This window comes from Bombus impatiens, unplaced genomic scaffold, assembly GCF_000188095.3.
Source record: "Bombus impatiens unplaced genomic scaffold, BIMP_2.2 scf_0020, whole genome shotgun sequence".
Classification (NCBI taxonomy): Eukaryota; Metazoa; Arthropoda; class Insecta; order Hymenoptera; family Apidae; genus Bombus; species Bombus impatiens.
The window spans coordinates 1,099,438-1,115,861 of NT_176439.1; the positions used below are offsets into that span (position 1 = coordinate 1,099,438).

The 16,424-nt window shown below is 40.7% G+C and overlaps 2 protein-coding genes across 2 annotated transcripts; one reads left to right on the plus strand and one right to left on the minus strand.

Annotated features, from left to right (window-relative positions):
- The first annotated feature begins 1,649 nt into the window (after window positions 1–1,649).
- On the plus strand, window positions 1,650–2,683 carry LOC100746478 (chymotrypsin inhibitor). Its single transcript, XM_012384451.3, has 3 exons — window positions 1,650–1,826; window positions 2,158–2,276; window positions 2,391–2,683. The coding sequence occupies exons 1-3, from the start codon at window positions 1,775–1,777 to the stop codon at window positions 2,469–2,471; spliced, it is 252 nt and encodes an 83-aa protein (XP_012239874.1). The 5' UTR covers window positions 1,650–1,774; the 3' UTR covers window positions 2,472–2,683.
- Window positions 2,684–4,427: 1,744 nt separating this feature from the next.
- Window positions 4,428–4,987, minus strand: LOC105680624 (chymotrypsin inhibitor-like). The gene is made up of 3 exons (XM_012384474.1): window positions 4,891–4,987; window positions 4,685–4,788; window positions 4,428–4,608 (listed from the first exon to the last, which is right to left on the minus strand). The coding sequence occupies exons 1-3, from the start codon at window positions 4,940–4,942 to the stop codon at window positions 4,528–4,530; spliced, it is 237 nt and encodes a 78-aa protein (XP_012239897.1). The 5' UTR covers window positions 4,943–4,987; the 3' UTR covers window positions 4,428–4,527.
- Between the last annotated feature and the right edge of the window lie 11,437 nt (window positions 4,988–16,424).

Sequence of the window (16,424 nt, forward strand, 5' to 3'; positions counted from 1 at the left end):
AAAATTCAAATGTTTTAGAGAAAACAGCCATCTTTCTCGAATATACTCTGTTCGTTTCTAAGAAGATCTCGGCAAAGATCAAATAGCGTAAAGTCAACCAACTACGGGCTACGGATACGAGGACATTTGCCGAAGATAAGCACTTCCACTGCTATCAAAGGCGCGATCTGTCTCTCTCGATACTATCGCGATCGTTCGAGGACCAAACAACCTACTAAATTCACAGCTTTTTGCCCTGATGCATAAAGATGCACGAAGATGCACAAAAATGGTCAAATTAGCGACCACGATAAGTATTTGTACGCCACTTTCGTATGGCTACAAAAATTTAATACTGCGGAAATGAAATTAGGAGTTTGACAAAGAAACGTTGCGTAAAAAATAAGAATGTGTAGCCACGGTGAATGGTGATATTTGTGCTATGAAATGAGCTACGACGATCGCGAAACGTCCCTTGCTTGTTTGACCAAAAAGAATTCTACTAAAAGAGGGGAGAAAGAAAAGAACTAGAAAGAATATTAACACCGAAACTTGACGAAATATTGCCTGCTAAATTTCGGTGCGCGCGATTGTCAATCGCTTTTGTTACGCTTAGGCGAAACAAATTCGCGACAAAACTTGCGAAACGACGGGAACCGTGGAAAGACGCGACAGCCACAGGCGACTTCTTGGAAGAAACGAGATTGTACGGTAAACACGAGTCGAAGTAGCCAGAATTGGATGGCAAAGGTCGTTATCCGTAACCTCGTTTTACAGATTTCGAATATATATTCGGTTTTCCCAATGGTTTCGTTCACCGAAACGACGCCAACTTTCCTTCGAGATCATAACGGAGACGATATGGTGAAAGAGAGGCGTGTTCGTATCAATGAGCAACGACTAATGGTACAGGCAAAGATTAGAAACGAATAGGTACTCGACTCTTCGATAAATAAACGATAACATTACGTAGGAAACGACATCGGTTATTTCCTTAAAGTATTGAAATTTTTCCTGGACCTCGCTCAGGTGATCTAATGAAACGTGAAATAACGTGCTAATAAGATACACGAGAACGATAGGTACAGTAACGGACAAAAGTATCTGAATAATTGCAGCGGATCACGAAAGAATATCACACTTGTGGAAATTGGCAAAGTGTGGACAGTCAATTATTCGTTACATTAATAAACTGGAATAATTAATGAGACCATCTTTAGCGCTAATTATATTTTTCGGCTCGCTACCGTATACTAATCTTTTACCAATTACATGTTTGCAATAAGTTCCTTGTGTCTTCTATATACATTTTCGAATTGATTTCAAATTTTAAAGAATAAAAAAAACTTGTTGCATGGAACAAGAATTTAATTGCGAGAGGATTTGATTTTCTTGTCAAACAGCTGATTACACAGATTTCAATTGTATGGATTCGGTAATTAAGCGCAAAAAATATCACTGTGAGATTTGCATCACCTCGTTTGTTGTTTGCTACGCGTATATTCCATCGATAGACGAGATATCGGCAGCGATAAACAACAAAAAGATTGCCACGAGCTATCGCTAATCTGGATATGACGAAGTAGTTAAACGATGAATCGAGAGAGTAGGATGAGTCGGTTACGACAAAAAATTTTGGAAGCACGGTAAGCGAAAAGGGGGAGTGGAGTGTGAAAGTCATGCGTCGGATTGTATAAAAGCGCGAGCGGCAGAATGTACAACTCAATCGTAACAGACGCAACATACATTGACAGTAGTCTCAAATCTCAACGTTATTTCGACGACTTTAATCGCCATGACTCGTGTAGCAGTTCTTCTCTTACTCGTCGTAGCTATTGTGTACAGCAGTAAGTAAACAGAAATTATGTTATGTTTTTGTTATTACGCGAGGCTTATTACCTTTCCCTTTACCTTTGTTTCTTAATTTTTTTATTAAAAATAATATTATATTTTACATGAATATTATGAATAAACTAGTGTCATTAATATAATGTAATAATATAATTAATATAAAATGTAAAGAATAGAAATTGAGAAATAAAGTATCTCAAATATATAAAAAAAGTATAAAAAAAATTTTCTTTAGTTTTTAATTATTATTTCGCTTTACGATTACACCGCGATTATTTATCAAACATTATCGAATAACGAATCTATTCATTCAACGATTAATTACAGGTGCATATCCTCAGGCGTCAGAGGCTAATCAAGAATGTGGTCCAAACGAGGAATTCAATTCTTGTGGATCCGCGTGTGTGGACACCTGTGAGAAACCAGCATCACCTATCTGCCCTATGGTTAGTGTCTCGTGATGTATAAATTTGAATAAAATTTTAATTCTTCGATTTATATCATCGATTGCTTCAAAAAGCGATCAATGTCTTGACGATACCACGAATTTTCTGTTACAGATGTGCGTGATCGGTTGCCAGTGTAAACAAGGTTTCGTAAGGAACAAGGAGAATAAGTGTGTGCTCACTCGCAATTGTTAAATTTTAACGAAATACTTTTCTGTGAAATATTTTTCTGATTGAAAGATCAACATAACGCTCGCAATAATTATGCACGGTAGAATGCTCCCTGCGTAATTTGTTGTATCATTACTTATTGTTAGTGGTAGCCACTGAACTACAGTTATTGTACTGCTTACTTTTGTTAAGCTTTGTTACATTTTTAGTGAAATACACATAAAGATATTTACTTCTTCTTCTTCTTCTTCTTTATTAATCCCGTATTTTTCTTTTTAACACGAATGGAGTTCCAACGATAAATTTTTATACTCGAAAATATAAGTCAACCAAACAGTGCAAACGACGAATGAAAAGAATTTTCAAGAAGGAATATTGTGTTTATTATATTAGGTAAAATCGTAACTACAAACGTTTGAGTTATATTTAGCTTGAAACAAGCAAATCCATTAATAGTATTTAATTAATTAAAATTTGAGCCTGAACTTTTCATATTACTGAGGACAATTAACACACCATGAACAAATGTATTTTTTTATATTACGTAGATTAGCTGAATTGTTTATGTACGAACCTAATTCTTTGACTATTCTAAAAAAATCTGGAATATTTCTGAGATACTTATCAATGTTGTTATTAACGCTTTCTTATGCTTCCTCTACACGTTATACGGAGAACTCACTGAGAATATGTTAAACGAAAGTCTAATTCTTGACTGATTCATGGTCGATCAATGTTTAGCCCTCAAACCTCGGTTAACGTTACTATAAGCTATAAAGTGTTAAGAATAGCGAAAAATCACATAACTTTCGGCCTAAAAACTACATCTCTTACCTAGTCAACGAAATCTATCGTCTGTTTCTGCAGCTTTATTATGTTATGATAGACATGTTCACGATGTATTGTTTAAATTTTCTTTACAAGCCCAAATGAAAATCGAAAAGTGTCACCTTTGCTTCTTTCTTCGCTGTTCTAAATGCAATTTTTTTTTAATTTTTTCACAAATCATCTAGTGAACTAATGCTCTTGACTTCTCAAAAAATCCCAAGCCGTTTGGCCCAATTTTAAAAAAGTTAATCAATTTCAAAGGGTGTTGCAACAGTGTTGGAAGTCACTGTACTGCAAATAGCTTCTTTAATTTTTAATTTTAATTACAATTAACTTAACCTCTCCTTTAATTTTTCCCAAAAAGCCGTATTTGTAGCATGTAATCGAAGCCAGAATCAAAACAATACCTACAATCTTATAATTAGCGCCGATCGGAACACTGCGCTCCGACTATAGTAAACACTTATAATCACAGACTATAGTCGACCTTAGGAACGAAAGGGTCAAAAATAAAGATTGCCTGACGCAATTCAGTGTCAACAGAAGCATCGAGATGTTAACTGAGAACAAAAACTGCTACATACAAATATTTGATTAAACACCTATACATATATCGGATATCAGTCTTATCGTCAATTAATTTCTTTAACGCTCGTAGATAGAGATTTCCACTTATTATTTTATTTCTCTGGATAAAAGTCTTTTACGAAAGGTATCTTTACCAATACTTTGTACAATAACGTGATATCTAAAAAGCAACCGTATCGTATCGATCATTCATAATCACAGACGTTACTGCGACCAAACAGAAAAATGTTTCGCAATTACAAAATTAAAGAATTAAACGTCAATTTTTGAATCGATTGATCAATGCCAAGCTGAAGATGTTTTATATTTTCTACCTTTTCATACTTTCGATATGCTTCCACTCCAAAATTAAAGATACAGGGTTGAATCATCGCGATTGAGTCTATACGTCTAATTTGCTTTTAGTCTCTGATACGTACCGAATGACTCATCGATAATGTAGGTTCATTGATAACGCGTCACACACCTTGCGCTTAATCGAGCAAATGTTAGTTCATTCTCAAACAAAGCAGCCGCGAGGTTAGTCGATTTTAGCAGAATGGGTGAGTAAAGTCAAACAGTAGGTTATCGAGAAAGGCGATCGTTTATTTTCTCTCGTGGAAAGTTACACAACTTCTTTTTCGTTGGCCGGCAATAATTTAATAAAGCAATAAATTATACGACCTCAACATTCGTCCGGCAAGACGCATTCGTTCAGCGAATTCTTTAAGTATCCGTCTATGCATTGACAATCCGTCACGCATTTCTAAAAGGAACAAACGAATTTTAATTCACGGTTACAGAAAATTTCTCTATAAGGAAATTTCTTTGAAGACACTAACGCTGATACAGTTTGGTTGTTGGGGTATTCCACATCGAGGCTCGCACGCAGTGCCACAAAGTTTGAACACTTGGTTAGGTGGACAGATTATGCCAGCGTTGATCGCTAAGCGATTATAATATGAGATTAAGACATTTCTTTGTAAGGGATCTACTGCTAGAACTAAAAAGAATCGGGAAGAAATCTATTTGATCGTCAAATACTTACAGCTGACATAAACAACGACAATGAATAAGAGAAGAACAATAACACGAGACATGTTTTATGTCTTTCGTCGACGGTAGTTCCAAATGAAACGTAATCTTTCAAAGAAGCTTATTTATAGCAACACCTTCATCCTTCAAAACTGATAAAACCGCTTACTATTACCTTATCGCTTTTACTTTCGATTCGCCTTCCATAAATAATCACTTAAGATTATACGTATACTCATCTAGAAAAATAATCTTAATCTGACTTAAAATAATTTAAAAAATATTTGTCAAGATCGTAAAACGAGCTTGATAAATTGACGTGTCTATCGTTCGCACGATAACGTAGTAAAAATTCATAAGGATCATGTAAAAAGATGTATAGATGCAAGCAACGAGAATAAAATACAAAGCAACACGTTAAAAGGTTCCCTAATTATTTGGAACGGTGTATTCGCATCTCGATCTGCTAATCTCTTATCCACCATCTCCATCTTGAAGCATATTAAATCGTCGATCTTGCACCTTCCAACGAGCAACCCATATTCAAAAGCAATTTATCACATTAATGGACCAAAGAGTAGTCAGAAGATGTTGAGAACCATTCGAGCAAATCGGAAGAACATTAAGTTATCGACAATAAGTCGTCTGCGTGAGAGGTCGAACGGTTAATTGGCTGTTAATATATCGTCTGGAACGGGAAACTACGGGAACGACTGTATAACAAGCAAGTTCATTCTGATGCAGTCGCGTTTATCAAGGGGGCCGGATGGTAAATTATCGGGGTACAGGGGCGGGCTAATGTTGCGTACAGTGGTCGGTGGCTGTGCAGCAGGCAGCTTGTCTATTCGCCGTGTACACGGGCAAACAGGCCGCGTTTAATCGCAATCGCATTGAATTCCCGCAAACGTGACTTTTCTCGCGTAACTAACGCCTTCGGCAAATAAGCTCTCGAATCGCCTCGATTACCGATTCCCCAGGTATAACCGGCCGCCCGTGAAAACATGCCGGTCCAATTAAAACTTGCTTACCCTTTGGAACAATCGAAAAGTCTTGCTTCGTTCAGCTCGTTACAACTTTTTAACAACTCAGCCGCTCCCTTGGCGTAAAATCGCAATCTCGCGATAAATAACTTTGATTAGTGATTAAGGAAAATCTTCTTGAACGTTTCGAATATCTTGAATATTCTCAAAGCGCGAGACACTGGTTTTAATGGATGAGCAATTTCCATCAACGAGGAAACACTGTCGAATCGCTGGATCCGCGTACACCGATCAGTAGACTCGGCATGTTGATCCAAATTTATATTTTTACGAATACGACTAACAAATAGAACGTACGCAAAGGCTTGTTTCCTAAATATTGTAAAAATAGTTATACTCCCGATATTTCAATTCTTCTTAGATGGTATATTTTTCGGACTGGCTTCAGAGCAGACTGAACGTTCTTTGAGAAACGAACCGGGTTTACAAAACGTCGGAACGAAGCGCAACTACTGATAAAACGCGATTGAGATCCGAAGAAGCACAAACACGTCACATGTATGATACAGTTTTAAGCAGTATACTTGGATTTTACTTTTTGCATCTGGATCCAAACGGTTTCATCAGCACAAATTTCTCGAAACGTGTTTCGAGGACCCTCGGGACGAAGCAAAATCGTCAGACGAAGCAGCAGGAGAAGCGGTCGAGGGTGAATCGAAGGCAACCGAAATTCCTGCCATATTTCGCTGAAACCGAGTTTCCTTCCGGCTGGTTGATTCAATATGTTCCATCCGGGTAAAACGGAACTCCAGCCAGGCTATGGACAATACACTTTTCCGAATGAATCCCGTGGTTCCATGAACGCGAATGGAATATCTCGATCGACGATCCCGCGGAATGGAGCGGCCAAGATATAGCCAAATTCTGTTCCGTGTTCGATGAACGAGATTTCGAGATTAAGGAGATAAAGAAAGATGATCGTGTGTTTTCTATTTCTTCGTATGTTCATGCAGAAGATGTTGAAACGTATTGAAAACGAGGGATATAATAATTTCTATTGGGAAGAATATTAGCGATTTTTCCTAGTATTATCGATCGTTTGAACTTACAAATTCTATTTACCAAACTTCTAGTCTTTTATTTATATTGCAAATCATTTTCTCAAAACTGGAATTTTACCGACTGTGACTCAAGTTAGCAGCGAATCACGACTGTTCTCTATTTAAACATCTTTGCATGCTCAATTATTAATGATATTGAGCATGTTTATCGGGCAGTCGTTAATACTACTAAGCACGTTGAATCAACGATCGATTAGCCAATGATAAATAAAGGAAAAGAGATTAAGATTAGGAGAAAAAGGATATATCGTTGAAAATTTGAAAAATATTCATAGCGCTCCTTCTATTGCGAGATTTAGTCTCGCGATATAAAGGATCCTTGTCTCAAACGGTCCATTTACGGTCGAAAATTTAGTGCACCGGCAGCACATAAAATCTCAACGAACGAGGCTCTGGCGCGATGAGATTTATGGAAATTGAAGATCTCTATAGCGAAGTTGTTACAAATCTTTCACTGGATCATCGTCTATTTTGCGTCCAGACATCTTTCTCGCCAAAAGTGTAACGTTTCTTAAGCACTGAATGGCAAGTATCGAATTTCGTTTTATTTCGTTTTACGCGTGAATTTCGTCCATAACGTTAATTAACGAATAAACGATTGACGAATATTATAGTTAATAAATAATCGGTAGAAATTTATGCAATGATCGAATACAGGTGCTCGAGCACAAACAATATAACGAATTAGAAAATAAGCGATTAGGTAGGAGAGCATTTTTTGAAAGAAAATGTTGTCTAATTGTCCTATGTAGCGTTTAACTACCACTGTCGGTAAAAGGTATACACCTTATCGAATACGACGCGGTGTACGACTGTGTTAGGCTGGTTGCCAGTCGCCAGGAACTTTTCCGACGCTTTATTTCTTGTTTAACTTTTACGAATACCATAAGTAATTTTTAGGAAAATATTTTGTAATTTTCTAATATGTTACAAACTGTACTATTACATCGTTGCATTCGTCGTTAAAATAGATTTTAAAAGCGAAAGGAACTTTAAGAGGAATCATTTGAAAGAATGTTTCAGAATACCCAATATTAGCAAAAGGGAAAGATGTACAAATACGTGATACCCAACTCGTTATCTACCGAAATAATCGATACGAGCAAATCACACCTAAATGTAAACATCGTGGTCCAGATTACATGACTTGTGTCACGAAGCAATAAATTTTTTTAATAGGCTTGAATAAACGATAAGATAACCTCGCGCATTAACAGTATTAATACATAAATCCGTGCAATATCGACAAGTTAATTCCGTACAAGAAGCAAAAGCCGATAAAGGAAAATAGAAAGAAGCTTAAGAAAAAATTGATACCAATAAAATTTTTAACAATCATTGATTACCACCTGTGACTAATTAGCTATTCTTGAGACTAGACGGATCAAAGGAGAATTAAACGTAAAATTTAGCGGAGAAAGAGGCGGAGGTCGTTAGGTAGATGGCTACCATTAAATTCCGTAATAAAACTGGACCGTGGTTCGGGTCGCAGAACCGGCGATTTATATCTCAATTAAAACGCGGCCGTAAAATCGCGTTGTCTTCGGATCATCCATTGAAGCTCCTAGCTTTCTCGAACTTTCGCTTCAAACACTGTGAAATGTATTCCAGTTTGCGAATGTCTATTCGCGTTAACGCTCTAATAGGATTATCGTGAACTCTGTGAATCGACCTAGCTGTTAGGGGTCCGTTTTATCGTCTGGTCGGTGCGCTTTGATTACCTGCCAGTGTTCTTCGAGCAAACGCGACGATTATCGTCGATGAGACACCGGACTAATTGTACAAAAAAAAGGCCACGATCGGTTTGTACTTTGTAGATCCTATCTGTCTTTAATCCAGTTCAAAAATCTCCATGGTATTATTTCTCAAGAGAATTACTTTGAAAGAGATCGTTCCATCGACGTTTATAAACATAGTCTCCTTACTAGTCCGCGAATGCTTATGCATTTACAGAAAATTAAAACGTCTAAAAACACACACGCAATATGTAAAAATACGAAAAGTATTGAGAATAAAGTACACTCGTCACGATGCTTAGAGGATGAAACAAATATCTGTTACTCGTATTAATAAAAGTATAAATTTGCATAAAGACGTACGGTTTACTCGTTGCTCTTGTATCGCACGGTACGTAGAGAAGAAATTCTCGAACCACATTTAGTTGAACGCCAAAAAGACAACCCTCTACCCAATACTCTAAATGGCCATTTTCCACGACTTTTCGTTCACTCTGCTCTGATCGTCGTTTAATCGTCCCCTATTCGTGATCGATCCCCAATCCCCATTCCGGAGAAGAAGACGGTGTCCATGGCGTCGCGGGACAGATTTCTTTCCATTACGAAGATTGCGCTTGTTCTGCGCGAAAGTAACATAGCAAATGTAGTAAAACCTCGACGAGCACGGTCGATCAAGAAGATTACGTTCCCGACGATACGGAGTATCCTCAAAAGCTTTCGCATGGAGAATACGACCGGCTACATTGCGAATTAATCCGAATCGACGCGACCGTGAAAAATGAGAGACGAGGTGGTTGTATTTCGTATACGCGAAAGGGTTGCCTCACCTGGCCACCGTATCCGTTAGAATATCACGCACGCCTGTTTACGGTTGCCAGGGAAACACCGGTGCACGCGCCCGCATCGACAAGGGGATTCTCTCGCGTGTCCATCCGTGACGCGCTTTCAGCCGAGCCTTGGACGCGGCGGCTTCGCGTATACTGGCCCATGCGTTGCCTTTGAACGAATTAAAGCATTTGGCAAATTGGATTCCTCGCTGGGGCGGCGCGGGAATGCAGGGTGTAGATTTGCCGATTGCCTTTCGCGTCTCTCTGCTTTCAGCGAATGTCCTTTCGACGCTTCTCACGATGGACTGCGAAGGGGATGCTTTCAACCGTACGGAAAAGCTTTCTAGTTTCTTTCGCAGAGATCCTAGGAAGATCACGAACAGGCTCTCTTTCTCTGCGCGAAGAGCGAAAAGGACGAAGCTGTGACAAAAATCCGCGAGATCGCGAACTTTACCATTAGGCTACGATTACAGTGGATTACTTAGAACTATCGTTCCAAGCAATTAGATATCCAGACTTTCTTGCGGTGTAATTTATCGAGTAACAGCATTAATAAACTGGTTACACGGGCAGTAAGTAACAGACTTCATTCTTAGTTACATAGAACAATTAGATAACTTGCACGATTTATTTGCAGAAAAAGAAACGATGATAGAACGTGTCAACGATTTTTCTGCTGCGCAATTATTGTTTTCATCTGAACAAAAATGTGATCTCAGCGGGACTGAAAAACCAACAGCCTACCACGTTTGATTGCTCCGTCGTATTCATCGGAACGATGGTTCGTCAGAATACGCACCCGCTGTTATACTCGTTGCTGGTTCAGAATAAGCGCTCCACCTGCGACGATGCTGGGCCAAATTTCAAGGCACCTATTTATGGTTGCCAAGGAAACATGTGCACAATTTTACGAGGGGAACGTGAAAACCCCTTTCGCGAGTCCGGCAACCACGATAACTGTCGTCGTATTTTCCTGACGGCACACGAGTCGAGGGACGAGAGAATCGTTGTTGGTAATACGCGTGTACCGAAATTCACGATGCGGACTAAGATCGATTCGGCGAATGTTCATCGAAATCTTTTTCGGTGTACGGTGAACGTTCTAAAAGAGGAAAAAGATTATTATATAATTACGATTCATCTCGTTAAAGATAAGCAACTATCCGAATACTTTGAAGGTACAGGGAGGAAAACTGCAGACGTTCGCCAAGTGCGAAAATTACTGGCTCGGAAGTCCGATCGTTCTTTCCGCTTGGAGGCAGTCGACGTATATTTTCAACGTCGCTTCGCACCGTTAGATCCGGCTAATAACACCAAACAGTTACGCTCTTAACGGGTGCAGTTTCTCCTTCGTTAATTTTGAACGCGTTTCCAGACGTTTGTAAAATGTTGCACGCGCCATTCTCTGACTCGCGACACGCGATTCTACCTGTACACGGCCGATGGAACACGAAGAAGGGAGAGGGACTATTCGCGTACCTCGTGGAACGTTAATTATTCGCTAACAACTGTTCAACTTAACCGCTTCTATATTCAAGTTCTACGGGACGAAGCCCCGAAGCGTGACTTTTGCTAAAATTAAAATTGAGACCACCCATCTCGTTTGCTTTATTATTGCCAATCTCCTCGTTCAATGAGAGATCATAAGCTTGACGAATTCGCCTCGGGTAACAGGTTCAACTCGTCAAGATACGTATTACATCTGCTCGAACGGTTTCTAGCCAATTTGTTTCTGCAAACAGTTCTGTGATTTATGGAAGCGGAGGTCGATTTCCAGACTAGGAGATAATCACCGATAAAAGTGTCTTCCGCAAAGCAAATAACGTATTTAGATCTATAAAGCAAAATCGAAACGTACCTAATTCGCTACCCGAAGCAAACGTAAGCACAAAATGTCCGGTACAACGATTTCGTTATATTATCTGGATTTAACTTAAAAAATACGAGTTTGTCCTTTTATACAATGAACATACAGCTTATTGGAATAAGTTAACGCTACAAAGTCGCATTCAGAAAAACGTGGCTTGGTCTGCGTTTGCTCTTAATGTCTGATTTATAAAAAAGACTAAAACACGGATTGACGGAAAAACTCGCAATTCATTTACACTTCCTCGCGATACGTTGGCCTTTCTCTCTCAGGAGTCGGTTCGGCTTCCCTTGGACGATACACCTAGTTACGAACGTACGTTCGCGTGCGAATTTGCCAGGCGAACCGTCCCACTTGGCATAAAGTATCGGAATAGAAGCGTTCACCGTCGCTTGCACTCGCGCAGCTCGATCCTCTCGCGATGCAATCGCGCGAGCGCGTACCAGCACGTATTTCCAGGCGACGAGAACCACGTGCATCCTTGAGCCGCTTCGAGGTTCGTGAACCTGCCTCTCGCGAGCCGATGGACACGCGGATCGACGTCAGATCAGTCGCGAGCCTTTTATGCATCGAAGGAAAATACGGTGTAATACAGTCGACGAATTAGCGGCTGCTCAGAACCTTCGATACGTTTCGAAATGTTCAGAAGAGTGATCAAGGTATATGAAAATACGTACTCGTGCAATCAGAAATGTAAAATCGTTTAATCCGCGTAGCGAATTTTAAAATTGTGGCCCCGCCCCCCAAAAGAATCCGAAAAATCTGACTCGTCGTGTCTTTTTTCTGTAGTCTTCGTATCGTAATTGGGAAACTGAAACTGACGTCGTGCTAATTCGATGACCGGGAACGATATATCCTCCAAAGAAGGTTCGTTATTTACGATCTTGACGCTTATATTGGAAAAAGCTAGAGAATATTTGTTTTCGAATGGAAAAAAAGTAAGATAAGGCAATCGCGAGAAGATAGATACAACGTCGTATAAATAATTTACGTACGTAGGTCGACGAACAAAAATATGTTGACAATTGCAGATTTAGTTTCTCACCGAAAAATCAGATCTCTGTTTCTATATTCGCTTATCGGTGTTCCGTGTTTGTAACAAGGCTAATGGTAAATACGATACGGATCTTTAGCACGGTACTTACACGCGTGTCAAATGCCCGCGTAATCGTTTGATCGATATCTAGTAAACGCAAGGCTTTAAACTGCTTCGAGGATTTATTAAATTCTTCGTAACAAGACTACTACATTGTAATATCGTGTACTGTTACTCGCATTAATATTCTGACGCAGCATTATCTCCGTTCGTTCGTTGCTTTGGATACTTTTGTATCATGTTTACTGCGATCCTACTCTGACCGTGGTAAGCTAAGAATCACGCGATTCTTAAAAATATGATTTCTATGACCTTCTAAGCAAATTGCGAGGAATATTTACACTTAACGCGTAATAATTCGTGAAATACCGAAGACTAAAGGCGCTATATACGACACATTAAAAGTAAAGGCACCGAAAACGCTAAGACGGTTGGGACGCGAGATGCGCAGGATTGGGCCAAAGTTACACAAATCGCGATCGATTTATCTCTAAACAAGGAAGTCGGCGTCGATCGTGTCCACCGACTCGCGATCTGACATTTTCGCAGCCTTTCACCGGATCGCTGTAGTAGCCAGTAGCAGCAGTAGCTACCAAGGAGCGCAAACATTTCTATCCAGAATGGAGTCCAAGGACCGCTCGGTTCGTTGTATTTCGCAATAGTGCGCGTGTCTAGCGTCGTATTACCGTACCGGTCAATAATCCATCGCCTCTTCTCCAAGTCGGCGAAGGAGCGAGCGCGAAGCGAAGAGAAGAGGCTCGTGAAAGGAGAACGATCCCTTGAATCGTTTTTTTCGAGGGAACAAGCCACGGGAACACGTTCGAATACCCACGGACACTGATGTATCCTTGTTTGTAGCTGGCAGACGGACAGATCACAAGGATGCAAAACGCGATTCAAGCACGAATTTTACAGAATCGCGATCATGAAAGCGCGAAAAAGTGGCGAGACCAATGGATTCTCTACAATTTATAGCAAGACTCTACGAGTAGTGAAATATATCTATGAATTAACCAGTCTATGAATAAACTGTGAATAAAAATCTATGAATAAACCAACGGCTAAAAGCAATATTCATGAGCTTTTTGTAGAATCAGCGGCTAATAAATTTTAATTACTCGTATAAACATTGACCAACGGTATATTAAAATTCATTACGCATTTCCTTCGATCGATAACCTACTGGTTTGAAATATCTTGCTGGGATAACTGCTCGAATGAATCACGGTAACGAGTTAATAAATTTGGAGGAACGTTTCTTATTCGATCTGTGTCTTCACACGATATGGAGATAAACAAGATTTCCAAACTTTGCACGATAGTAACGAAGCTGCGCGAATATTTAGAACGCGAATATATCAAAGATGCGCTGTGGGAGTGTTGCAAGGAAGTATAGCGTAGGGAAGAAAAGAAGAACATAATTTTGGCAACGATTCGGCCAACTGGCAATCGGGTCCGGAAACCGCAGCAGCTGCGGTGATCCGGTACGCAATATGCGTCCACGAATCCTTCGATTTGGTGGCGACAGCTCGCAGACTCTTGCGAAACAATGGACACGGACGGAATTAGAGAACGAGCACGGCGTGTCGGATTAAAGGTTCCTGGATGAACGATGCGTCACGCGTCTCCCAGGCGCCGCTTTAATGCCGCCTTCGGAGAAAATTAATCGAAGGACAAACTCCAACACAACCGCGGCTTTCTTTGTTCTGCAATTTCTATCTAGAAGCAGAAAAAGTAGGTTGCTTGCCAAATAATCGTCTTTCATATTGTTTATTCGGTTATGACGCGTCTCGCTGACCTAATTTCCCGCTATCTTTGTTACTTTCCGTTTGGTTATTTACATTGCCCATCTGTATACTCGCATTTTCCGATACGTTTGTTTACACTTTCGATTTGTTTACTTTCAAACATGTTGAATCGACGAGCGGCTGTAGACCATTCGCATTACGCAGAAGTATATAAAAACGTAAAAAGCGATCTACTTCTTAGCACGGTAATAAGCGAAAATCACCACGGTTCGACACTGTGTAATTAAGCGTTGCTCGATGCTTCAAAGTTCCTGCTCGACGACCGAAAATCGGCGATACAAGCGCAAAACACAGAGAAACGCGAGAAACTGGAAAACGACGACCATGCTCGTAAATCCAACGATTTAACTTCGGCCGACGCTCGTTCCCTGGAGAACTCCTTCCTTCCCCTTGTCACCCTTACTCTTTTACTCTTTATCCCTCAACTCGTCCGTTCTCTGTCCGATTGTCCCGATGAACCAGTGAATCCGCCAAGAAGAGAGGGAGAATCATCCCCCGTTAATGCCGAAGTAATGACTAGGGTGGCAACGTTGAAGAACCCTCGACGAGTCGCCATTGCCACCGTTGCTAGCACACCCCTTCTCCTCTACTTGCCACCCCAATAGAGCTCTACGTGGGGCTGGACGACACACGCGTGTACCAGGAGGCCCGTGTCAATCATGGCCAGAGGCCAGGGGAACGGCATTGGCTTTCGAGAAATAAAATCACCGCCTCGAAACTCGGCTCCATTTGCATGGAAATTTCCAAGAGACGCTCCGCTTCGGCCTGCGCGAGCTGGATGCACAGTCTTGCATTGATTTTTCTCTCTGTCGACTCTTCGATGATCGTCTCGATTGAAAGTTGAACATTTATATTTCTGAATCTAACAAATTGCTGGACATCGGTAAATTAACGAAAACGTGCTCGTCGCGGTTCTTTTCGCGAGTTCTTCGATTTGTTTCCAACCGAATACTGACGTTTGCTCGAAAGACTTTCTCGTCAGATCGACGAAAGAGCCTGAAACATGCCGATGTAAAAAAATTCACCGTTGCAACGAACAGCCTGTACAAAGTGTCGTTTAATTTTAATGGCGCGCTTTGTTCGACGCCGTAATTTGCTACGCCGATACGTTTCAGTATTTTTCTTCGTTTGGAATAAAAGGCGAATAAAGCGGAGAGAAATTAACGGAAGAAAATTGGAGGGGAATCCTTTTCAGGGAAAATTGCCTGAAAGGCTGATATGGAAACAAAAATGGAGGGGCGCCGGGCCGCCATTTTCACGTGTCTCCTCCTCTATTAGACTCGTAAATCGTTGGAACGCAATCGGTTGGAGCTATCGCGGTTTCGTCCTAACGGCGTATAATAACCGGCCGAATCGACGATAACGAAATCCATAAAACGGGTTACGCGGCTATTCTAGATTCCAGGAAGCGTTCCACCTGTCTGCCTGCCTCCCCAGTGTCAAGTTAGGGCCTCTGGATCCTATCTGTCTCGACTAGCAGTTACGATCCTAATCGTAAACAACGGTATGGCCGATCGGTCGCCATTAAGTCGGCGCCCGAAGGGAGCGAAAGGGCCGGCCTCTGCCTCGTTTCGCCTCTCCATTTCCTGTTGCTGGAAACTTTCGCCCTTGGGCGACCACGTGATCACCCGAAAAGAAGAACCGTTTACGCAGGTGGCGATTCGAGCGTGCATGTGGAAACGAAGGGAAGAATCCAAAGAAATTACGACCTACTTCGATTCCTGTCCAGTAATTCTCCTAATCGAAATCGCGATGTTGTGTTCTCCCGTACGCATCTACGTACCGGAGAAGATTGCCTGTTGACTCTTTCGCTCGCGCTATATACTTTTTACAGCGTAAATTGTCGAAAGAGAGTAACACGTGTTTTTTATAACGTAAGATAGTAAAACAAAATAAAATGTGTTAGAATTTTCTAATAAAATATAGGTATAAAAAGTAAATGTCCTGGTAGCAGTGGTCAAGAATATATACTGCAAACAGCAACGCTGTGCATTTAAGGGTAAAAAGCGATACTTAACGCCGACAGCAAAGTTAACACGCAGGGTGAACACGTGGTAAAGAATGCAGAGCCGTTCTTCACGGCGATGAACTGCGGCGGTTAAACGAGGTCGC